Source organism: Podarcis melisellensis (assembly GCF_964234715.1).
Source record: "Podarcis melisellensis genome assembly, chromosome: 2".
Taxonomy (NCBI): domain Eukaryota; kingdom Metazoa; phylum Chordata; class Lepidosauria; order Squamata; family Lacertidae; genus Podarcis; species Podarcis melisellensis.
The window spans coordinates 25852920-25878406 of NC_138529.1; the positions used below are offsets into that span (position 1 = coordinate 25852920).

Genomic DNA, 25487 nt, shown 5'->3' on the forward strand with positions numbered 1-25487 from the left:
CTTCTCCAAGACTTAAAAGCATTCCTCACACCGCAGATGGATCCTTGTTTGGGGCATGGGTTAACTCAGCATGGTATGTTCTGCCGTTAAAACTATACAGAGCCTCAAAATCGTAGCAGTTCAGGATCAACAAGCTGCCATGGGAAATTCGGCTGTAAATAATTAACAAGAATAAAAGGGTACGGATTGACAGAATGGACTGAGCAGGACAGAGGGCACACTCTCTGGGTATCAGGAGATCACTGGCGTCAGAAAAAGGGCTGGAATCTTGTCGTTTAAGGATGCAAGTGCCCCCCAGGTAAGACCCTCTCTTTCTAGGTTTAGATTTCCACTTCCGCACCTACTCTCCTTTCTTATCATGTTTTAAAAGAACAATAGTGGCCTGAGTGGTCACATCAGAGGGAACACGTTTGTGTTAAGCATTTAGTACAGATGGCGCTGTGGGTTAAAGCCTCAGCGCCTAGGACTTGCCGATCGAAAGGTCGGCGGTTCGAATCCCTGCGGCGGGGTGCGCTCCCGCTGCTCGGTCCCAGCGCCTGCCAACCTAGCAGTTCGAAAGCACCTCCGGGTGCAAGTAGATAAATAGGGACCGCTTACCAGCGGGAAGGTAAACGGCGTTTCCGTGTGCGGCTCTGGCTCGCCAGAGCAGCGATGTCACACTGGCCATGTGACCCGGAAGTGTCTCCGGACAGCGCTGGCCCCTGGCCTCTTAAGTGAGATGGGCGCACAACCCCAGAGTCTGTCAAGACTGGCCCGTACGGGCAGGGGTACCTTTACCTTTACCTTTACAGGTGAATTGCATTGGGATCCTCTCAGGGTAGCTGCGGCTACCTGTGGATTTGTGAAAGCAAGAGAAAATGGTGTGGCATCCTAAAAGACAAAGGTCTTTTCAGATGAAACCCTTCATTATACACCATTAGGCTCCTGGCAAAAATGTTCCTCTTTAACCAGGCCTTGGGCTGATTGACATCCAGTGACCTTTTAAAATGTGTTGTGGAAGGGGGAATTATTGCGTTGTTCTTGTTCTTATTATGTATTTTGAGTTTTTATATTGTGATTTTATGCTGTGAACTATGGGACTGCCCTGTGACCTGCTGGTAAAGAACAGTATGCAAATGAAGAAGGAGAAGGAGAAGGAGAAGGAGAAGGAGAAGGAGAAGGAGAAGGAGAAGGAGAAGGAGAAGAATAGGGTAACAGTGTTCTGGTTGTTAGCACTTTCCTTGCACTAGCCAAATTAAGCGAAATTGCCGTGCTAACAAACAACAGAAAACTGGAATGGAGAAGTCTAGCATTACAGTGGTACCTCGGGTTACATACGCTTCGGGTTACAGACGCTTCAGGTTACAGACTCCGCTTACCCAGAAATAGTACCTCAGGTTAAGAACTTTGCTTTAGGATGAGAACAGAAATCGTGTGATGTGGTGTGGCAGCAGCGGGAGGCCCCATTAGCTAAAGTGGTACCTCAGGTTAAGAACAGTTTCAGGTTAAGAACAGACCACCAGAACGAATTAAGTTCTTGACCCGAGGTACCACTGTACTGTGGTGTGGGATAGTTCTCCCTGCCGCCTTTTATGTACACTTGAGAACTGTTCAGGGTTCTCAACTTCCAAAAGGGGACAAAATTATATTAAACAAAAAACAAGAACCAGGGGCTCCAACTTTTACAAGAAGGCAAAGATACTTGGCAGTTCTGTCATGGGCAATATCCAGTAAGTGCCCGTGTCACTATTGCAAGGAAAAACGTTCGTGAAAACGGTGCTTTCTGGGTCCAACAGTTCCCTCTAATCTACCAGCAACTTCATTCGGTGATCTGAGTTGGTGGTAAACAGCTTTTCTCCCTCAGCAAGAATGCTTTGCTGGGTTTGCTTCAGTCCGGTGAAGGTGCTGCAACAATTTCAGTTAAATCATGCAGAAAGGCCCTAATAGGTTAATTGCGATATGGGGATTTGAACATAATGGCTAATGTCCTTGAAGGGGTGTGTGTGACCTACAAGGCCTTATACTGCATCAAACCAGTTGGCCCCATAAAGAGTGTCAACTCACTCCCCCCTTTTTTTTACTGCTATAAACAAAGGCACAATTCATATATTCAGTCATATAACCCGCTTCCCCATGCTTTGGTCCCACATTGCTTCCATAGCAGTTGATGATGTGAGGCTGTGCAGAACATGGTACTTTTTTCCCCAAACCATCAACAATGGCTGTATTGGAAAGGACGCATTGCCGGGGGAACAACATGAGCAGTGTGTGGCCACGGGATAAAATCTGTACAAGGTACTGAGGTGATGTGAGGGTAAACTGTGAGGAAGTGGTTTTCCAGTGGCTACCATCCAGCTGGTTTTAAATGAATCAGGCCTAGTCAGGGGGTTGGACTCGATGGCCCTTGTGGTCTCTTCCAACTCTATGATTCTATGATTCTAGTCTGGTAATTGTTTCGGATTTTGTCCCCACTGAGCTGTTCTTCTACAGAGCACCACAGACGGAGATAAGGGGAAACACTTGCTCGGGAACAGGGCCAGAAAGCCTAGGTCAAGGGCAGATTTGGAGGAGCCGACCCAGAGTCCTTTCACGAGTAGGTTTCGACACACTCTTTGCTTGTCACCCTTTCAGCTGTTGACAACATGCCTCTGTCAGAAAACAAGGTGTTCCAATGGCCTCTCTGTCTCCCTGTGTGTGCCAGAGAATGAGCAAAGGATACAGTTCGGCAGCAGTTTATCCAAAGCACTAATAGTGTTGATAAAAGGAAACGTTTTCTGCTTCCACTTGGTAAGTGAATTTCTTTTCGGTTTGCTCAGGGAACAATGTTTGCTTTTGCCCGAGGCATCAGGGATGCTTGCCTAGCTCGGCGCTCGCTGTGAGGGAAACTGAAAATACACATTGCAACAGACGGTCTTAAGAGCCTGAATGCTTATTGGGCCAGGCACATGAATAAAAGCGGTATCTAGTATAAAGCTGAACCTCAGGCGTTCCTTATGTCTGGAAGACCTGGCCGTGTATGCCAAGTTGCATCCAGTTATAATATAAGAAGCAGAACGCAGCAGTTTTTTCCTGTGAGAATATACTGGAAAGTTCAGGCACGTACAAGAAGTCTGGCTCTTTGCACATGCTCTCAGAAACTAAATGTGGATGCTTATAGGTTAAGTTGTGATTCTGATCTGCATTTGGAATTGTGGAGAAAGAAACAGGGCTCTCTGGGATTTTTCCATTTTGCCACAAGGCTACTGCTGCCTTGGTCATGAGGTGGTGAAGGCATAACAGACATTAAGGTTCAGTGGTGTGTGGCGAGTGGATGAGGGTGACTAGGCTTGTTCCTGATAAATTAGAGTATTAAAACATTAAAGCCTCCTTCCCAAAGCCCGGAAAGCTTCTGCCCAGCTCAGGAAGCGGGAATGCAATGCTCAAATGCAGGACGTCACAATGTAAGCACCCGCCGATTCCCCTCTTGAGCTGGTGCCTCTGGCCTTAACTGTTCCCCTATGAAAAAAATTTGCTGCCATTGTTAAAATCTTAAGAGAATTTTCCTGTGAATGTATTCTCTTTGCTTTGTAACAGACACATTTCCACATCAGCTTGGTCCACAGTTCTAGATATATTTTTAAAAGAAAAGGCAACAATAAATAGTGACCAGGGGTGGAGGGAAAAAGTGAAATAACAGATGATGAGCCATTCATCCCCAGCTTGGAATTGTAATACTCTTACATAATCCCATCAAATGCAGGCTCATATATCTATCTTATTCTAGATGTGAAGGAACAGGCAAAGCACAGAAGTGTTTCCACCACATGATAAATAAAGTTACTTGTCATGTTCCCAGAACTCTTCTTCTTCATCATTCCACAGCTTATAAATAGGCAGTAGCAATAGATAGCAATAGATGTATGATTTATGGCGGGGGAGCTTTGGTTCAGTTCTTACCACACTCACCTCGGCTGCACACCTAGACAGACTTTTCCGGATGTATCACTCACTGGAACAGCAACCGTGAGTGTAAAATGTGCAAAAAGATGTGGCTTGCCAGTTAGCCTGTGTATCCCCGTTCTGCTTGAACAAATCATACACTTTTAAAAGTACGACTCAAGCGAGATTGGGGCACTTATATACGACTGATGAAATTTACATGGTAAGATGTATATTAAGGCTTCTGTTAGTTCCACAGTATGTAAGTATTTCTATCCCGCCTTTTCTCTAAGGAGCTCAAGTATTATACCTGCTTCTCCTCACCCCCCCACCCCCGCCATTTAAAGGTAAAGTTAAAGGGACCCCTGACCATTAGGTCCAGTCGTGGCCGACACTGGGGTTGTGGCGCTCATCTTGCTTTATTGGCCAAGGGAGCCGGTGTACAGCTTCCGGGTCATGTGGCCAGCATGACTAAGCCACTTCTGGCGAACCAGAGCAGCACACGGAAACGCCGTTTACCTTCCCGCCGGAGCGGTACCTATTTATCTACTTGCGCTTTGACGTGCTTTCGAACTGCTAGGTTGGCAGGGGCAGGGACCGAGCAACGAGAGCTCACCCCGTCGTGGGGATTCGAACCGCTGACCTTCTGATCAGCAAGTCCTAGGCTCTGTGGTTTAACCCACAGCGCCACCCGCGTCCCTATAAGGAGCTCAAGTATTGCACCTGCTTCTCCTCCCCCACCCCCACTATTTAATCTCCACCAAAACCCTGTGAAGTATTTTATGCTGCAAAAACAGGTGACTGGCCATAGGTCATGGCTGAATGGGGATTTGAACCCTGGTCTCCCAGGTCCTACTCTGAGACACTACCCGTTATGCCACGCTGGTGTAGTGGGTACTCTCCCCAGGCTTCGCACTTGAGTGTTTTTGCCCATCCGCCATATGTCCTTGATCTCCGATAATGCCTCTTGCTTGTCTGGTTGGAGATAGAGAAGGATGTGTGAATGTGTGTAGAAAATGGCGCACTTTCCAAAGGTACGATTTACTTTATGTTCAGTTTTGGATAGTTACAGAAAATGGTTACTGTTGCGTTCTAGTGGAGTTCTATATAAGCAGGCTGGCTGAACCCTTCAGTTCAGTTCTGTTCTGGCCTGTGAATAAACAAGAGCTGATTGAAGAATCGCTGTGTCATCTGATATGTTCACCCACAACTTAACACAAATCTTCTAAGTTTTACCATCCATTTTAGAGAAGGACTTCTGCCAAAGTTGGTTGATATTTATTTATTTCATAAAATTTACACACTATGTGATTGTAAAAAAATCTAACCCCAAAACCAAAAACCCTCAAATTGGTTTACAGAAACCATATGACCCGTCATACATACAACTGTTGCTATTGCAATTCACTTGCACTTGACAGATCTGTGTTTATTATTAGCATGCTTCCGAGCTTAAAAAAGAAAACTGATGCATTTATCAAGGCTTAGTTTCAAATTTTAAAAGAGAGGCACAATTTCTAGTCTTCATGTTTGTAAAAGAAGAAGAAGAAGAAGAAATCAATAAACCTTTAACACCCATATTGGGGCTTAATGTGGAAGGAGCAAGAGCAGGTCCCTTTTACCAACTCCTTTCTCTGTGGGCACTGCCTCTGACAGCCACCTAAGGGATGTGTGTGGTACTGTACTCTAAACCACTGAGCCTCTTGGGCTTGGTGATCAGGTCGGTAGTTCGAATCCCCACGATGGGTGAGCTCCCATTGCTCTGTCCCAGCTCCTGCCAACCTAGCAGTTCAAAAGCACACCAGTGCAAGTAGATAAATAGGTACCACTGTGGCAGGAAAGGAAACAGTGTTTCGGTGCGCTCTGGTTTCCATCATAGCGTTCCATTGTGCCAGAAGCGGTTTAACCATGACCTGGAAAGCTGTCTGTGGACAAATGCCGGCCCCCTCGTCCTGCTTGGAATATAGCTGTTGAGCAGCAAATGTAACTTACTTCATGGAAAAAACCCACAAATTATTAGTAGGAAAAGAATTTTAATGTATGCACATTAAAATTATTTGCATTGAAGGGGATAGTTTTAAACACACACACACACACATCCATATTTTTTACTTGCCATTATATTGTGATCTTTATATTTCTGCTACTTTGGTGGGCTAAAATGTGCATATACCGTATATCTCAGCTTCTAAGCCTCATGATTCCTCCTGTTCATGACATTTAATCCAGTGTCTTCTAGTGGCCTTCGTGAGGCCTAGACTCCATTTCAAATGAAGTCTGTGTGACAAAGGTGTTGATGAGTAATTATAAACCTTTGCATTTTAACTGGAGATTGGCCTTGGCTTTTCCACAGAGGCGTTGTTTGCATCCAAGGAGAACGTTTTAAAATCTGTAACATCCACCTCTGCAAATCCAGTGAGGTACATGTATCCCATTCACTAGGACACTCGTGGCAATACCATCTGCTCTTCTGTCGTGCTGATACCATGGGCTTTCTTTTTATTGAAAAAAATGAAGCTTATTTGGATATTTATTTCTCATCTGTTTCTTTGGGAAAGGTCATTTCCCTGCCTTATGGGTTATTTATTATGCTAGTGATTATTCCCTGAGCTCCTGAAATCCTGCTCTCTTAATATCCTATGGATGTGTAGGATGCAAATTGAACCTTATCCTTTTCTCCTGGGTATCAATACGCAGCCTTTCATCTTAATTCCCTTAATTCCCAGCATGATTTTGCCTCCTTGATAGGTGGTGAGGGAGGTGGAAAAGGAAAGCTAGAACTGAACTGCCACCTGAAATCTCACGGGAATCCAGTGAAGAGTCTACCTTTCTAACCTAAACCACCCCTCCTGTCTGAACTGCTGCTTGTTAACGGACTCTTGCTTGATGGACAGGGTGTGTAGGCAGTGTTAACTCTTGACACAGTTATCTCATGCAGCGAAAGCATTGCATCCGGTTCTGCTTCTTCTGTCTTCCTTGCAAGAGTCGAAGGCTGCTTCTCCAAGAATATTACCTCGGGTTAAGAACTTTGCTTCAGGATGAGAACAGAAATCGTGCAGCGGTGGCGCGGCGGCAGCAGCCAGAGGCCCCATTAGCTAAAGTGGTGCTTCAGGTTAAGAACAGTTTCAGGTTAAGAACAAACCTCCAGAATGAATTAAGTACTTAACCCAAGGTACCACCTTTCCATTTTGCTGTACACAAGGCAGTTTACAGCAACAAAATACACAACAAAGAATGCACACCTTATAATAAATAATCTGATCCAATAAGAAAACGTAACTTTAAAATGGAACGTGTTATCAAAAAAAGGAATATTCAATAATCTACTAGAATATAATAGCACGCAATAAAATTAACTCTCAAAACACCAGCAAACATTAAACAGAAATTCACTCTTAACAATTACAATGAATAATTTCCAAACTATGATCTGATAAAAGTAACTGCAAGACGCAGTGCATAAAATACCACCACACAAAACCATGTAAAAAGATCAAACTGAGAAACAAAGACACACAAATTATAAAAGTTTTTTTAAAAACAAACAAAACAAAAAGCAACAAAACCCTAAACTCCTATTTTCCCTTCCTAGCTGCTTCTCCTTCTTCTTAAAGTCATGGCCTGGGAGAAGCCAATTGCTCAGCTGGGCTTTATTGAGGGAAGTCAGGCTCTTTCCCCCTTCTTTGCACTTCCTCACTGAGTAAGCTGACTTCTGCTGAATTATTTTAGAGCAGTGTTTCCCAAATTTGGGTTTCCAGCCATTTTTGGACTACAACTCCGATCATCCCTAGCTAACAGAACCAGTGGTCAGGGATGATAGAAACTGTAGTCCAAAAACAGCTGGAGATCAAAGTTTGGGACACACTGTGTTAGAGTCTTTCTATCTAGCCTGCTGCTCTGGGGACTTACCTGCCAGTTAATGCCTGTGTTGTTCATTGTATGTACAGTGGTACCTTGGGTTACATACGCTTCAGGTTACAGACTCTGCTAACCCAGAAATATTACCTTGGGTTAAGAACTTTGCTTCAGGATGAGAACAGAAATCATGCAGCGGTGGCGCGGCGGCAGCAGGAGGCCCCATTAGCTAAAGTAGTGCTTCAGGTTAAGAAGCGCTCTACGTGGGGCTACCTTTGAAGGTGACCCGGAAACTACAACTAATCCAGAATGCGGCAGCTAGACTGGTGACTGGGAGCAGCCGCCGAGACCATATAACACCGGTCTTGAAAGACCTACATTGGCTCCCAGTACGTTTCTGAGCACAATTCAAAGTGTTGGTGCTGACCTTTAAAGCCCTAAACGGCCTCGGTCCAGTATATCTGAAGGAGCGTCTCCTCCCCCATCGTTCTGCCTGGACACTGAGGTCCAGCTCCGAGGGCCTTCTGGCGATTCCCTCACTGCGAGAGGCCAAGTTACAGGGAACCAGGCAGAGGACCTTCTTGGTAGTGGCGCCCGCCCTGTGGAACGCCCTCCCATCAGATGTCAAAGCGATAAACAACTACCTGACATTCAGAGGACATCTGAAGGCAGCCCTGTTCAGGGAAGTTTTTAATACGTGACATTTCAGTGTATTTTTCATCTTTGTTGGAAGCCGCCCAGAGTGGCTGGGGAAACCCAGCCAGATGGGCGGGGTACAAATAATAAATTATTATTATTATTATTATTATTATTATTATTATTATTATTATTATTACAGTTTCAGGTTAAGAACAGACCTCCAGAATGAATTAAGTTCTTAACCCGAGGTAGCACTGTATATTGGCTCTGGACACCAATATTAGCAAAGGTTGCAATCCTGTTATACACTTACCCGGTGATGTCTCATTTATCTCAAGGGGACTTGCTTCTGATTAGACGAGCATTTGATTGCACTGTAAAACCACTGATACGAAGTCCTTTCCTAATCTACAGCCTGGTTTTATGCCTGTCTACTTGGAAATCCATCAATCTGAGGTCAGGATGACTTGCTACCACCAGGTAAATATGCAGAGGACTGCAGTCTTAGTTACTACTTTGCGATAGTTAAGGCTGTGGATGGATTTTTATAGTGTGAATTAAATTTTAAAGCCTTAGCCTCAATTAAGGTGTGTTTCTGTACATTTCATGGTGACAAGGACTTGTTTCGCAAGGACGGACCCTCAAATCACCATTCCGATGGGGTGCAGCAGGACTTGGAAGTGCCCCAAATTCGTAATGTGTATATGCTACAAATATAATGTGCTTTTAAAAAACACGGTTTAAAACTTCTGTTAAATACCTATACCTGGTAGGAGCTGTGGAAATCCCTCTGAGGTTCCCTGCAATGTGTGCCTATATTTGGGTCCCAATTTGGCCTGCAATTACTTTTTCCCCAAGCGATGCCCACTTGCCCCACACCAGATGGCTGCCATTTGCGACATCAGTTATGGGTCTGGTAGAAGCACTGCTCAGCTAATCCTTGCACCAAGCACAAGTCTAGGTTTGTCTCCGTCTTTCTCCCTGCTGAGTTCTACAAGGGTGACACTGAGGCTAAGGAGGAGGGGGAAGCTGGCATTCAGGGACACAGGTAGTGCTGTGGTCTAAACCGCTGAGGCTCTTGGGGTTGCCGATTAGAAGGTCGGCAGTTTGAATCCGCACGACAGGGTGAGCTCCCGTTGCTCTGTCCCAGCTCCTGCCAACCTAGCAGTATGAAAGCACATCAGTGCAAGTAGATAAATAGGTACCACTGCGGCGAGAAGGTAAAGGCGTTTCTGTGCGCTCTGGCACTCATCATGGTCCTCCATGTGCCAGTAGTGGTTTAGTCACACTGGCCACATGACCTGGAAAGCTGTCTGTGGACAAACACTTGCTCCCTCAGCCTGAAAAGTGAGATGAGCGCCCATAGTCAAGTTTGACTGGACTTAACCGTCCAGGGGTCCTTTACCTTTTTACCTACCCCTAGACTGGATGTATTGTGAGAAAAATGGGAGCTGTCTGAGAGCAGACAGATTGGTGGGGCTGTGCAATGTGCCCCATTTGTTCTAATAAACCAGCCTGCCCTGGTGTAGTGCAGAGGGTCAGCCAGCCAGCCATACCTCCTTCTAGGGTATTCATGGAGGATATCCACCCCAAACAAACAGCATTCCATGAGCATGCTCAATCTTCATTGGCTTCTCTTGAAGTTTCCACCTTCCAGAGGTTTGTGTCTGCTAAATATTGATTCTACTTTTGGGGGTTTATCCCAAGCCTGCCGATACCTCCCTCATATATATGTATGGCACCACTTTGGCCTCGTAAGGATTTGCACTTGGATAATGAGTTCGCTGGTTTAATGCTGCTGTGCTTTGTATTTTATTTATAATTAATTTCCAATCTGCTGGTTTAATGCTGCTGCGCTTTATTATATAATTAATTTTTATCGCTTCTCGTTTTTTTATTTGCTATTTTCAACGTGCTTTCATTTTATTCCATTTTTCCTGTCAGTCACTTTGGAAACATGCTCAAAAGGGGGGTCTCGGTCACAAAGCCAAGTGTACCATTTCTGAGGTTTAGCAATTGCTGTGTTTAGCAATGAAGCTGTAGTCTTTGGCAGAGAGAAAGAAGGCAAATATGTCGCAAAAGGCCAGATCAACAGGGCCAGACAAACACAGAGCAACATAAAAGGGACCCTGACTCCTTGGCAAGGAGGCCACCTAGAGAGCAACTCCTCCGGTCCAATAAATATTTATTGCTTGTAGCCATAGGCATTTGCAAATTAGAGAAGATTAGATGTGAGCTGGAGCAGGTTTTATAGGGCTCCCAGTCAATTGATGTCGGGGGCAAACAGGTTGCTGAAAATCAAGAGAATAGCTGCCTGAGGCTTTTGCCTTTAGACCTGAAGGATTCACCAAGGGCTCCGGCAGCAAACTTGCGTAGGTACTGAAAGAAAGTTCTGCCCAACTCTGTACCTCTGTCTCCCATTCCAAAACGGCTGGTACAGTTGGAACTGATGCAATATGAACATGCTTGTATTAAACATGTGTTGGAGGGAGCTGCAGCTGCCAACATGATAAATGTGCTTTAAAGTCTAGGTTCAGCACGATCCTGCTGACAGGAACACAGTTCGATGCCTATACATAATCATCCCACTTCTGCCCCCCCCCCAACAGTCACAACCAGACACACTCTGCTCAACTCACTGATCAATTATTAGGGCTGCCACCTTATTTCTGTGGTGTTTTGCCACAGCTGCGGGACAGGCAAGCCAAATATCTCTCCATTTCTATCTGTTTAATGGTTGCAATTTTGAAATCCACAGGCGTCTTGCTGAAAAACTACTGTGCCAACCTTAACAGTTGTCCTTAACCATCTCCTTGCTGTGCCCACATTCCCCGCCCCCATTGATCTATTGATCTCTACGCCAACTTCTGCGATACTGTTGGTGAAGAGACTTTATAATGCCTGCCACTTTTCTGGTATTGCCCTTGTGCAAAAGCAAAATGGCCAACCCAGTTTCCTGGCTTGGCTTCTTGTTTAGAGCAAAATATTTACCCTGCACAGGTAGTCTCTATAGCTCAGTTGGCAGAGCATGGGACTTTTAATCTGAGGGTCGTGGACTTGAGCCCCACATTGGGCAAAAAATTAATTACTGTAATGCATTGCAAGATTTCCTGCATTGGAGGGGGCTTGAACTTCATGGTCCCTTCCAAGTCTATAATCCTAAGATTAAGGTAATAAAGCAACTCTGGTTGCTCATTGTTTCCTCTGCCTTTTCAGCTGATAAATGCTGCGATTAACATCTTTGACAGGAGAAAACATTTTAAGGGGAATTCTGGGAGTGTGGGCTAATCCACCAAGCTGACTGCAGAGGGTTCAAGATACAAGAGAGGAAGTCTCTAGAACCTAGAATGGGTTCTAGGTCAGGAATCCACTTGGCAGCCTGCCTCTTCAGAGAAAACTGTTTTCCCTAAAGGGAAACTGGTTGTGGTCTGCGACTTGAAGCCATAGCTTTGTACATCGCATAAAGAATCCTGGGGACCATGGTTTGTTAAGGCTGCTGGGAACTGTAGCGCTGTGATGGGTAAGCTTACCATTCCATTGATGTGAGGGTAAATTGCAGCTCCCGGGATTCTCGGGGAGGAAACCATGTGCTTGAAATGTATGGTGCGCATGCTGGGAAAGTCTTATTTCCCACCTTCCTGGGATATGGAAGGAGATCAAGGCAGTCTTCTAAGGATACCATTTAAAGTGTGGTTCTCTCTTCCTCCTACAAAGCTGAGTTGTTGCCTTTGCCTTTCAGTCGGTCAGCTAGTCTTGCTAGAGGACCACCTTACTGGAAACCACTCGCACCTCCATGACTGCCACGGCCGTTACAGCAGCAGTCTCCATATAAGACAACTACCAATTCCTCTTTCACTCTTGTTTTGGGAGTGGTGGTGGAGACCATAGGAGCCAACTCCTGCAGGCTGAGGTCCCTTTGACCTCCCGCCAATAAAATATGGGGGCTCCCCCAAAGTGATGGGCATTGCCATTCAAATGGTGTGTGCGCACAGTATCATGTGATCGATTATGCCAGGTGGGGCTTGCCTGCCCCCGCCCCAGTATTTTATTCAAGTTGGCACCCCTGGTGAAGATGGGTGGCCCACTGCATTGTTTCTCAACCGGTAGCTATTTTGTTTGTAAATAGGACATGCTGCATTTATAATTTTTATAATCATATATAATTTCACCTGTAGTCCTCTTGGAATATCGGGGGGAGGGCAGGGGACCATATGGCCCCCTGGTTGAGAAACACTGCTCGACTGGAAGGAAGTTGACCGAGCCCCGCGGGTGGAGTGGCGATACCCCTAGTTCCTGAGCACGCCCTTCCTCCGAGTCTCTTCTTCCCTAGGGAGACTCCTGGATCAGGGCCGTGTGAACGCGTTTTGAAAACCACACGCTGCATCTACAAACCAAAGCGCACTCCCTTTACTGATTATTGCAGGAAATGGCAACGGGGGTCTCAGTCGCTGCCAGTGTATGTCTTTTTAGGAAGGGGTTGGGAAGCATCTTAGGAGCTGAAATCCTGCCCCTCGTTTACGGGGAGCTTCACCTCCCCGCCCACTACCCATCTCCAACGAAAGCCTGACGCCTCCTCGCCTCCGGCAAAGCCCCCAAAGGTGGACTCCGGCTCTCCACCGTTGCGCGTCGGAGGTGGCGCGCCTTTGCGCCGAGCGGGGCCCATTGATTGCCCGGGCTTGGGGGGAGTGGCCGCGGGTGGGCGACGACGAGAGCGCCTCCCCGGCTCGGCTGGCCACTTGGCACGTCGGAGGTGCAGCCGGCAGCCTTCCTGCGCCGCGTGAGCTGCATCTGCGCGCCAGCTTGCGAGCTGCTGCTGCTGCCGCCGCCGCCGGCGCTTCCTTGGCACTCGCGTTTCCCTCGACGAGGGGCTAGTCCCGAAGCAGCCGCCGCCGCCAAGCGCAGGTCTGGCGCCCCCTGCACTCGGAGCCGATCTCCGCTCTGCTTGCAAGAAGTCGTTGGCTTTCCTTTTTTACCGGCGATCTGCATATATATATATATCTATTATACATGCACACACATGCAAGCAAGCGGGAGCGTGCGTCGAGGGCGAGGGAAGAATTCGCAGAAAGACGCCGAAATTGTGAGTGCTTCGCTTTGGGAAAGCGGTGGAGGGGGTGGGGATTGCCGGTGCGCGGCCGGGGGAACAAGTCTTCGGAGGAAAGGCTACAGGTGGAAACTTGGATGGAAGGGGAAACCCTCGAAGGCTGTCCGGATAAGCTGTCAAGGGAGCTCCCGGACAACTTGCAGGCTGCAGCTGGGGGTGGGGGGGGGCAGCGCTTGGAGATCCTGATGTTGCTCATCTCCTCCTCCTCCTCAGTGGGATTTGAGGTGGCAGCTGGCTTTGCTTGGGGACCTTGGGCTGCAGACGTGGGCGAACCCCGAGGGGCATCCATTTCCTCGAACTCCGTGGGCATAGTTTCTGGGTCAGGGATCCGGCTTGCGATTGTAGGCGCCTTCTGCTCGGGAGCAAGCGAACCCAGTAAATAGGTACAGGATTCACTTGCGTGCTTCTTTCTCTCTGCCTGAGAATCCAGTGCAGAATCCTCAGCAGCAACCTTGGGGTGGGCTCCTGCTGTCTGTCTGTTTTCTGAAGACTCCACAGAGGAAGGAAATCCCTTCCCTGCGAACATCTGCCTTAAAAGTCCGTGGAGATTTTGCTGTGGTACCTAAATCGGCATTTCTGACACTTGATCCGCGGAACAATGAAAGCGGCTCTTTCAAATCTAAATTTTATTTCTAGGATTGTGTCACCCACTGCCTCCTCCTTCAGCACGTTGTCTTCTCCATCTGCTTCCCAACCCACTTCCATCTTTCCCAGTTTCACCCCCTGCAGCGAGGTTGTGTAGCGAGCCAGAAAACCCGTAGTTCAAATTCTGCCTCTGAATGGTCAGAGGTTAAAGCTGGCTGGATCTCTGCCTTACTCTCTCATGTGCAGTGGAGGGGATATGGAGCAATCTTGCAGGGTTGTTGTATTGGTGTAATATTATTTAGGCATTCTGAACACCCTGAATGTCTCCAGGGTCCATAATTCTCTCCCTGCATTGTATTAGCTCCACAAAGAGGGTGTGAGTGTCACAGGGACAGCTAGCATAGTGGTTAGAGTGTCAAACTAGGACAGAGTATGTGACCCTGTCTACTCAGAAGCAGCTCTTTCTGAATTCAGTAGGTTTTACTCCCAGGTTAAATGGAGTCAGGATTGCACCTTCTGCCAGTCACTAGGTTTCAGCCTAGCCTACCTCACAGGGCTGTTGTGATGATAAATTGGCATGGCAGGGGATGGGTAGCAAGTACATCCCCATAGGCTTCTTGAAGGAAAACTGATATATAGATTTAACCATTAAAAATAATAATGTTTAAGAGTTGTCTCCAATGCTGGTCCTACTCAGAACAGAACCATTGAAATGAACAGATGTTAGTTAGCCATGTCCATTAACTTCAATAGGTCTGTTCCGAGTAAGGTAAAGGTAAAGGGACCCCTGACCATTAGGTCCAGTCGTGGCTGACTCTGGGGTTGTTGCACTCATCTTGCTTTATTGGCCGAGGGAGCCGGCGTACAGCTTCCGGGTCATGTGGCCAGCATGACTAAGCCACTTCTGGCGAACCAGAGCAGCGCACAGAAACGCCGTTTACCTTCCCACCGGAGTGGTACCTATTTATCTACTTGCACTTTGACGTGCTTTCGAACTGCTAGGTTAGCAGGAGCAGGGACCGAGCAACGGGAGCTTACCCCCGTTGCGGGGATTCGAACCACCGACCTTCTGATCGGCAAGCCCTAGGCTCTGTGGTTTAACCCACAGCACCATCCTTAATATTAATCCATAATATTCACTTCAATAATCCAAGTTATTGCAGGGATTGAACCTGCAACTTTGGTGTTAGAAGCGCCGCTCTCTAACCAACTGAGCTATTCATCCATTCCTTGGTTGTCTCTCTTCTGCCAGCACCCAGAGCTGCCTACTGACCCTGCTGAGAACAGAAGGAATTATGTGTTTAACTGGAGGCAGAGAACAGCCTCATTCCTGCAAAAGACCAAGTGACCCTCCCACGCTTACCCTCCCCACCTCAGCATCCTCCTGCCTGCACCATTATTTTATTTTCCTCTTTCAACATTTAATTTGATGAGGTCCACCAAAGAAATGAAAGGAGGGGGGAATTGGGGGCTTCCACACTAGGAGGGCTGGTTTGGACTGGTAGCTTCTCCTCTAATTAAGACCTCAAACTCCAACCGGTAACAGCAGCTCAACCGTGGAGCTCACAGTAAACATAAAGGAAAGAGAGGGATGAATAAGATGCTAGGGTTTCGATAGTGTATGCAGGCTTAGGAAATCTGGCGTGAGACATGGCAGTTCAGAGGAACTGTTGAAGTTGCAGGAGGGGGAATGCCTTTCTAATGAAGGTGGAAAGAAATCAAAGGAAACCAATTTGTTGTTGAGGTTCTCTCTCTCTCATACACCCACCCACACCCACACCCCACTTCCCAGACTTAACACTGTGTGGTTTGGAATGACATTTCCTGCAATCTGCGGCAGACCGCAATAGCTTGTGGTTTATGTGTAAGGGCAAACAACTGTATTCAATAAGCGAACGGCACAGATTCAGATATGATTGTTTGACCATCATCCACCAGGAGTATGTCTGAGCTGGGACCTAAAAGCTTTAGGTTATGCTATAACACTGAGTTCATCACACTTGGGGCTGTTTATTTCAGTGAGCTTCAATGTGTTTAAGTCCATTGGATTGTGTCCCTAAGGGACTGGCTGTTCATTGATGAGCCGAAAGGGGGTGGAAAGAAACAAATCAAAGAGGAAACAATTGACTTCAGCATATCCAGTTATATTCTGAGCTCCAATAAAGAGATGGTCCAGATCTTTGGAGACTGCATAGTTAAATATTTATATATAACGGCTGTATATTTTTAAAACCACAACAATGGAGTGTGTGGGATAACTGGAAAATTAGGGTAGTCAGATCCTCCCCCAAAATTGCTTCCGTCCCTTTCAATAGTTTTGTAGAAGATGGAATTTCCTACACCTGCTGATATTTATTCCTTTATGCACATGAGTGCTCTGGTCATCCCTCCTCAAAATCATCTAGGATAATTAGAAGTGCTGAGAGTTTCTAAAATGCTTCCTTTAATTAAAAGGATTAAACTGGGCAATTGAAAACATGTCTGCTCAGAAGTAAGCCCCATTGAGTTCAGTGGGTTTATACCCCAGGTGTGTGTGGTTTTATTTTTTAATGTGTGGGATTGCATCCTAAACGGGTTTCTGTATAAAACAGGGGCAGCAAAAGGTGATATCTGCTCCTCAACTATAGAACACAAAGATTTGAACTACAGTAATGTTGTCCAGTGAGGTGGCACCCAGTGAATTTTTTTTGTAGGGGAGCAGTTAGGGCCAGAGGCACCGGCTTCTGAGGGCAATGGGTGCTGGTGGTGGGGTGGCAATGTTGTGACGTCTCACCCATGAGTGTCATGCTTCCCTCCCTAAGCCAGGCAAAAGCTTCCTGAGCTTTGGGAAGGAGGTATCAAGCCTCTGACAAGATGCTGGAGCACTCCTGTCTTCTTCCCAAAGCTGGGCAAGAATTGGGAAGGTGGAGGAAGGGCTCTTGGACCCCATAAGTCAGGCGTCAGGGAATCTGATTCCCCCCTCCCACGGCAGGCTGCCAGGGATAGGTAGACAAGAAAAGCTCTTACCAAGTCTTTTATTCAATATTCACAGAGAGAGGCTTAGAAATACTGCCTCTTGGAGTACGGTAATGCCATTGCTCCGATTAATCTCCACCCCTTCTCCTCTTCTCAGTCATCAACAGCACCACCCACCTTACGGTGGCTGCTTAAGGCCATTTGCCTCTTCGCTCTCTGCTCTACTACTTTCACTCTTTGCCGGGTTCTGGGAGAAGGGGGGTCTGGAATGTTTTCTAGTGATAATGTTGCAGCCTGTTTCTCCCTCCTCCTCTTCCCCCATGATTTCCCAGCTTTGCCCCTCTTCTATCTCTGGGCCATGAGTTGTGACCTTCTGCAAAGGTACCTATCAATGCTCATGACTGTGAGGCAGAAGATGCTGGTGAACTGATTGATCCCGTCTACTGTCATGACAACCACTGTGACTGTATGCTTGATGTGGTATATGTGGAGTTGTTCTGCTTGGCTTTTCTTTTTCTAAATTGTCGTAACGATCCCTTGGGGTAGCTTAGGTTGAAAGTGACTGGCCAAAGACCACTCAGTGATATTCCTGGCTCAGTGGGTCTCTCCAATCCAAGCCTTACTCTCTCGCTAATACAACACATCGGCTCTCGGATACTTTCCATTTGGTAGATCGTGGGGGTGTTGGGAGATACTAAGTGACTGCAGCATGTGCAAGGCCACTAAGTAAATATATAGCTTAGGTGGAATTTGAACCTAGACCTCCCCGACACACACTGCCAGCATTGCAACAATGGTGTGCAAGGTTGAGAGCACCACTCTGATCAATACGGGGAGGGGCAGAGCATTCCTGTCCCCTCCTGCCCTCTTGCATGGCATGGGATAGAAATTATGCTGAGGCAGAACTGCCCAAAGAAGGGAAAGGAAGGGGAGGTAGTAATATTCAGCTAAACCAACAAAACTTTACCAGAGCCACTACTTCCAACTCTACGTTCCTCAGCCAAGCCACAGGATCTGAATATTGCCCTTTCTCCCACAAACTCTTCTCCACTGCATTTAAAAACTAAAATAAAAATGCACATCCTCATATTTTATTCCTCAAAGTTCTGTGTGATTTTATGTGCACCTGTACTGTATATGCATGCAAGTGGCCATTTGCTGGAGCAGACCGCAAATGGTGACTAAAACACGATGCAGGTTGCAACTGTGCGGGGTGAGCTCCCGTTGCTCGGTCCCTGCTCCTGCCAACCTAGCAGTTCAAAAGCACATCAAAGTGCAAGTAGATAAATAGGTACCGCTCTGGCAGGAAGGTAAACGGCGTTTCTGTGTGCTGCTCTGGTTTGTTAGAAGTGGCTTAGTCATGCTGGCCACATGACCTGGAAGCTGTACGCCGGCTCCCTTGGCCAGTAAAGTGAGATGAGCGCGCCACCTCAGAGTCGTCCGTGACTGGACGTAACGGTCAGGGGTCCCTTTACCTTTACCTTACCTTACAGGACTGCTGCAGAGATGACTGGGATACTGTGTGTGAAATGTCTGGAATACACATAAAGCACTATAGGAGATGTTAAGTGATGGTGTGGTTAAAGACTGTGGAGGACTGGGGCCCCTTGGCTGCGTCGTGGGAACATAGGAAGCTTGGATATTGTGTCAGATCATTGATCCAGATACCTCGGTGTTGTCCACACTAACAGCAAGCAGCTCTCCAGAGTTTTGGGCAGGAGTCTCTTAAGGCCAACTCAGTGGGCCACATTATCTACTTGAACCTAAGCTAGGTATTGTTTTTCAGTCTGCATGAGCAGTCACAGGACACAGCTATTAGTCTCTTGGCTAGTCATTAAGACAAGAATTATTAACACAGGGAAAGAGCAACCCATGTATTACCCTGTAACATCTCCTGTACCCCTGACACTTTCATTCTCTCCCAGTCAGTGTACATTGGAAGAGATGGGTCGTTAACACCCCACCAGCATTTGAAATTTGCCAGGCACCAGGCGCATTTTGTACCTGGCCATATCTGATCAAGTGCAGATGCCTAGGTACCTAATATCTCCACCATCTTGAGGTGCCTGCCTGGGGATTGTTGGATCTTGTCTGTTTTTAAACTCTAACAACACATCCTGCAGAATTCTACCCGTGATACTTTATCTGTGCAATCGGAACCAAAAGTCGTATTGAAAAATGTGACTTTTGGTCCCCAAATGGCAACTAGACATTCTGTTTTGGTGGTTTAAGGTGTCATTTGGCACCTAGCTTATATATCTGAATTTTCTAACACTGCACCCCACCCACAGTGGCAGTTCTGTTCAAAAGAAAGCCCAAGAGCCTTTGAGAAAGGTAGCAGCCGATGAGTTTGCTCTGTCTCTGATAACAGAAAATTGGTCTGATGCAGTAAGCCATATGAAGTTGGTATAACAGCGTTTCTTCCTTCTTTGGGTTCCAGATCCTCCCACATTGCCTTGGACCACCCTGACCCAATCGACATGAGAGGGTTTCTTGCCTGAAGAGTTCCCTTTGCCCGTGACAACAGCTCCACCATGGGCCTTGAGAATGATTTGCCCAACACCACAGCCTTCTGGTTCCCCTCGCCGTCTCAGTTTGACAGCTTCCCCCCAGAGACTCCTGCCGCCAACACCTCCATCAACATCACAAGCCCCCACTATGACTTGACTAGCAATGCCATCCTCACCTTCATCTACTTTGTGGTGTGCATTGTGGGCCTCTGTGGCAACACTCTGGTCATCTATGTCATCCTCCGTTACGCCAAAATGAAGACGATCACCAACATCTACATACTCAACTTGGCTATAGCGGATGAACTGTTCATGTTGGGGTTACCTTTCCTGGCTATGCAGGTAGCTCTGGTTCACTGGCCCTTTGGGAAAGCCATCTGCCGGGTTGTCATGACAGTAGACGGGATCAATCAGTTCACCAGCATCTTCTGCCTCACAGTCATGAGCATTGATAGGTACCTTGCTGTGGTCCATCCTATAAAATCTGCCAAGTGGAGGAGGCCAAGAACAGCAAAGATGGTCAATGTAGCTGTCTGGGGCATCTCCCTTCTGGTCATACTACCCATCATGATATATGCTGGAGTGAGCAATAACCACGGGAGTAGTAGCTGTACCATGATCTGGCCAGATGAGTCTGTTGCTTGGTATGTTGGCTTCATCATCTATACCTTCATCTTGGGCTTCTTGGTGCCCCTCACCATCATCTGCCTTTGCTACCTGTTTATCATCATCAAGGTCAAGTCCTCTGGCATCAGGGTGGGCTCCTCCAAGAGGAAAAAGTCAGAGAAGAAGGTCACCAGGATGGTCTCCATTGTCGTTGCCGTCTTCATCTTTTGCTGGCTTCCCTTCTATATCTTCAACGTCTCGTCAGTCTCTGTTTTGATTGAGCCAACACCTGTCCTCAAGGGCATGTTCGATTTTGTAGTGGTCCTCACCTACGCCAACAGCTGTGCCAACCCCATCCTTTATGCCTTCTTGTCCGACAACTTCAAGAAGAGCTTCCAAAATGTCCTCTGCCTTATGAAAGTCAGTGGCATGGATGAAGCCGACAGGAGTGACAGCAAGCAGGACAAGTCTAGGCTAAACGAGGCCACAGAAACCCAGAGGACATTGCTCAATGGTGACCTTCAGACAAGCATCTGAAAGATCTCTACCCACTCATCTCCTTCCTGCTTCATCACAGAAGCCCGCAGCAAGTCAGCATAACGGCCTTTGGTCCTTCTTTCAAGGAATGGTAATGCATGCGAAGGATTGGTTCAGGGGACAGACTTGCTTCTCGGCCAACAGCAGGCTGGTTTTAAGGATATTAATCGAAAGGAGAAGTATATTGTGGGAGTGATTGACTAGAAATAGTCATAAATGTGTACACACTTGTACATGCGTGTTTGAATACAAGGGATGATGCAGCATTGATAGTATCCCTGTGCTAAATCCATTTGAATTAATTTGAACTTTAAAAAAAAAAAACCCCTTCATGGGTCAGATTTTCCACACAGGGTCTAGAATTTCAAAAGCTCCATCTCCAATAATTTGAGTTAAATTATTAAAAGAAGAACTTGGCTGACACACAAAGACACTGGAATAAGGACGAAGGTGATAAGTATTCCACAAATTCACATACTGAATTATATATATTTTTTATCAAGCTAGCCTCTTTGCAGCCATCACCACCCCATCTAAATGATAGGTACTTTGAAAGTTTAGCTCTATGTGCTTTTCAAGTAGGCAAAACATTAAGCTCATATGTTTTATATAAAAATCAAAAACTGTCATGAGATATTGGGAGGGAGGGAGGGTGCAGTGGTAAATGAGTAATTGCATTATATTGCTCTTGTTTATGGAACAGCTAATGAAATGAGGTCTTCAGAGATGGGATCAGAAATCTTCATAGTTGAATCAAATAAGTATATAGTATGCTAATAGGGTGACAGAGAGACTTGTCTCTAACTGTAACGAGAGCCCCTTTCCATGATTTCAAAGAGATGGCAAATATGTTGTCATCCCTCCATCCCTTTGCCTCCTACATAATGGTTTCCCCAATGAACAATCTTTTTTGTGGATAGGAATGATGTTATCAGAGTCTGAGAGCAGTTCTCCAGCATCTGAGTCCAAAAGCCACAATATGTTAACTTTGCCACGCAAACGTTACGAAGTCATCAACGAGCTTTTGAGTTCACCAGAACTCTTTATCAGACTGGATCTTGCTCACAGTTTTGTGACATTTTGGTTGGTCCTAATAGAGGTATTAATGTATTGTGGATTTTGGATCCCCCCCCCCCCAGTGCATCAACATGGCTGCGTACAATTTTTGTCAAAACCATGATCAGAGACGGGTGAGAATGCATACTTCCTTGGTCTTGCATAAGTGAAATAGCCATCACAGATCAAACAACAGAGGCAAGGCTTTAACATAATTTCTGCTTGCCACCTTTTCTTTAACCAGTAAAAAAAAACAACTGGCCTGGACACTGAAAACAAAACAACAACTCTCCAAAACCAACCAAGCAACCAGCTAGGTTGCAACTTCAGGTCAATTGAGGAAGGAGCCTTTATAAGTCCTCCCTGCCCCCTACATACCAAGAAGGTGTCTTGAGTTTGCCACTGACAGAGGACTTTAATGTACTAAGGACACTGTGGGTGGGAAAAGCCTGAGCATGGCTTCCATTTCAGAATCTATAACCTTGTGGAGATTGCTCGAGAGCTGAACTTGCGCTTGCTGAGAGAGGAAAGAATGAGCCTTTAAGCCTACTTAAAAACAGAGTGGTCACATTTAATAAAAGCTTGAGATGGTGGTGGGGGTGGAGAAAGAGAAGAGTTGGGTGGATTGCTTCCGTAAGCAACCAGGAGCCAATTTCATCATCCTGTTGATTGTCCCGTTTCCGCAGTGCCCTGGCCTATGATTCTATGATGCCTCCTTATACTCCTCCATTCAAATGCTTGACCCATGAATCCCACATCCCCACACAATTTCACCAAGGTTTACATTCAGAGCAAAGTATGCAAATTGAGCCCACTTGTGCATAAATGTCCAGTTTCTGTAGAGTTTCTGTTCTCCTAGTTCAAGGTTTCCTGGCTGCAGAAGCCAACTTGTTTGATGAAGAGTAGTTTTGGTTCTCCCGCTACCTGTCCTCAGCAGAAGACTTTGTCTGCGGGGCTATTTGCACTGTTGTCAGTATGTTTCGGGGAGTTTTGAGTGTAGACTATTAAGTTTTATGACCTGGGAGGTTTAAAGAGCTCTGCCCAGGGAAGGGTTCCAGATGGCAAGCGACTCCCACAACTGTCTTGGGCTGTGATTTTTACTATTGAGTATAGGCAAGCAGAGCCACGACTAGAGGACCCTGATGAAGGAGTTGGCAGGAGCTGAGAATTCCCTGCTTTACAGTAAATTGTTTCATTTATCACAAATCTCTGATTGATTAAAAAGAAACAGAAGGAAGAGCCCACACCATCAGGCTATTAGAACAACAGGAGGAGCATGCTGCCTCTGCCACCCTAGCCTCGTTTTCGGTTCTCAGTGTCCTGAAACTTGTGGAAGGTGAACTTCTGCAATGGAAAACCTTTTCCTCAGCAACGCTTGTTCCCGTTGCATTTGAGACCCCTGGAAAATCAGGGTTTTAAAAATGCATCAGCAGACACACTGGAGAAAGGCAACCAAAATGAAGCCATCAACTCTAAAATACATTCTTGCAACAATTTCTTAGTTGTTTACAGAGCAGTCCAAATGCCTCTTGCACCAGGCTGCATTGTTTCTTAAATATAACATGAGAAATAATAAATAATCATATCCCATTTTTAGATGACTTTTTTTTAAAAAAACCAAACAAACAGAAAGCTTTTGAAGTCAGATCCTGCGTGCCCTAGCAGAAATGGAAAACCCCACAAATGTCTTCATTCAGGCACTTGTTTGCATTACAAATTCCTCCCCACCATTTTCTCTTCTGGGTGGATAGCAAGATATAGATAAGCAGCTTAAGAAAGGCTGGGTTGTGACTTTAGCCTTACCTGTAAAACTCTCCCTGTTCTTGTTGAAAATGTAAACGACACTTTGGAGCCTAAGAAACAATGTGGTTTGATTAAACTCCTTTGGCAGAAAGTGTTGTTCTGCCACAGGGGTAAGAAACCTGGTGCTGTTGGGCATCAACTGCAGCCAGACAGGGTGATGGGAATTGTAGTGCTGCCACATCTGGAGAGCACCAGGTTCCCCACCAGAGCACTGTCCTTCAGCCCCAAGCCAACCTTCCAACAAGCCCAGTTGCCCCAGCCACCACTCCTCCTTCTCCACCCACACCTCATGTCCAGGTTGTCTCTTGTTACTCCTAAGGGGCTTGGCTTAGCTTGGTGTTGGAAGTCTTAAGCGAGGCTGCAGGAGTATTCCTTACAGTTACAATGCTATCACTGCAGCTTCCTCTTGCAAACAGGCAAAGCAGAGGGGTTTCGCCTCCATCCAGCGCACAATGCACATTTGGTGCCTCATGCGGTGGAATTATTTTATTATCTCTTTTGGTCTCGGAGGATGTGCATTCTTAGATCTTCTTTATTAAGGGAAGTAAATATTAACTGAGGCTTTGTGGCGACTGTGTAGAATATGCCAGTGAGGATTAAATGGGAGCTCAGCACATTACATTAAGATGAAAAAAATCGCCTTGTGGCTGCTAGGTGCTGATAAAGGCGCTTTCTTTTTATTAGATGATGGCTTAATGTTGTGGCCACAACATTGCGTCAGAGTGGCTTTAATACTTTAGTATGAAGTGGGTAACACAGGAGCGTATTTGCAGAGAAAAAGGAGGAGTTTTGCTCCACCATTGGCCTGACTACTAAAATACAGCCATGCTCTCCTATTCAGAAATTTGTACATCTCATTTTATGTCGCATACAACAATCGAATGGCCTGGTGCAGCTACCCAGAAGGCGAAAAAGATGGAAGACCTCGTGTTGTAGTATGTGGAGTATACTGGCAGCAACAGAAAGATGGGGTGTTGGTTCAGGGATGAATAAGCAACAGCTTTGATGACCCCTGTCCGAGGGGGAGGCGGAATTCAGCGGCAGGCGCACAGCAGAGCTGGGAGTGATAGAACCTTGCAAGTAGAGTTGGCTTGTTTCTCAGTCAGAAGGGGAAAGAGGCTCTGGCAAGCCAGAATGGATGGAAGAGTTGTTAGGCTCGGAGGTCAGAAAAGGATGCCAGTTTAATCATTCACCGAAAGAACCTGCTAATATTTTAATCAGGTGCTTATGCATGGTAAATGCTGATCTTCTATACAACTCTGTAAAGCACTGTAGCCCTTTTGAAAAACCGGTGAGCTCTATGTGGATTGTTCAGTTGGCTAGTCTGGGCACATTTCACTTCATGCATCCTTCTGCAACACCAATAATGTTTGTCTGTTCTGTAAACCACACTTGACTTGGGGGGATCTCACTAGACTGCGGTCATTTCTGTGATTCCGTACTCAGAAGACTTCCATTGAAAGTTTTCAAGTCAACCAGGTTCAAAGCATTTTAATCTGTTGTTAATCTCTGGCAGTTGAAATAGTGGGAACCTAGGAGCTGCTTCTCCCACGCAATTTCCTTATGGCAGTCTTAACGATAATATTATTTTGATCTCCAATCTGGAGAGATCAAGTACTAGCACTCAGTGTTCATGGCATATCCATATAGAGTTTATCTGCCAAATATTCCCAAAATGCCCACAAAGCTCTTTTGTGCTTGGTGGCATTTTTAATTGCTTGGGGAATTAAAGATAGTGGTTTCACAGCCCACCCATTTCCTGCTGTGAGGGATTCCTTAGTGGCTATCACTTTTATATATCACAACTTATTTCACTTGGACCTCACAGCTGAATTGCTCCCAATAGGGTCCTCCCTCTCAGAAACATATACCGGTAACGGCCAAGAAAAGTTTGTCCAAAGAACATTCAGTACTTTTAGATCTCTAGCATCCTCTAGCTG

At 46.2% G+C, this 25487-nt stretch overlaps 1 protein-coding gene across 9 annotated transcripts; it reads left to right on the forward strand.

The window, feature by feature from the left end:
- On the forward strand, nt 1-22409 carry SSTR2 (somatostatin receptor 2). Of its 9 annotated transcripts, none has more exons than XR_014165361.1 (4): nt 1-298; nt 2611-2766; nt 8730-8871; nt 10336-10816. XR_014165361.1 is itself a non-coding variant. In XM_081899844.1 (4 exons), the coding sequence occupies exon 4, from the start codon at nt 19570-19572 to the stop codon at nt 20686-20688; it is 1119 nt and encodes a 372-aa protein (XP_081755970.1). In that variant the 5' UTR covers nt 1-298; nt 2611-2766; nt 8730-8871; nt 19476-19569; the 3' UTR covers nt 20689-22409. The 9 variants fall into 9 exon arrangements, 7 of the variants coding, with proteins under 7 accessions (XP_081755970.1, XP_081755971.1, XP_081755973.1 ...); XR_014165362.1 differs by having other exon boundaries at nt 8806-8871; XM_081899844.1 differs by lacking the exon at nt 10336-10816 and adding an exon at nt 19476-22409.
- The last annotated feature ends 3078 nt before the right edge of the window (nt 22410-25487 follow it).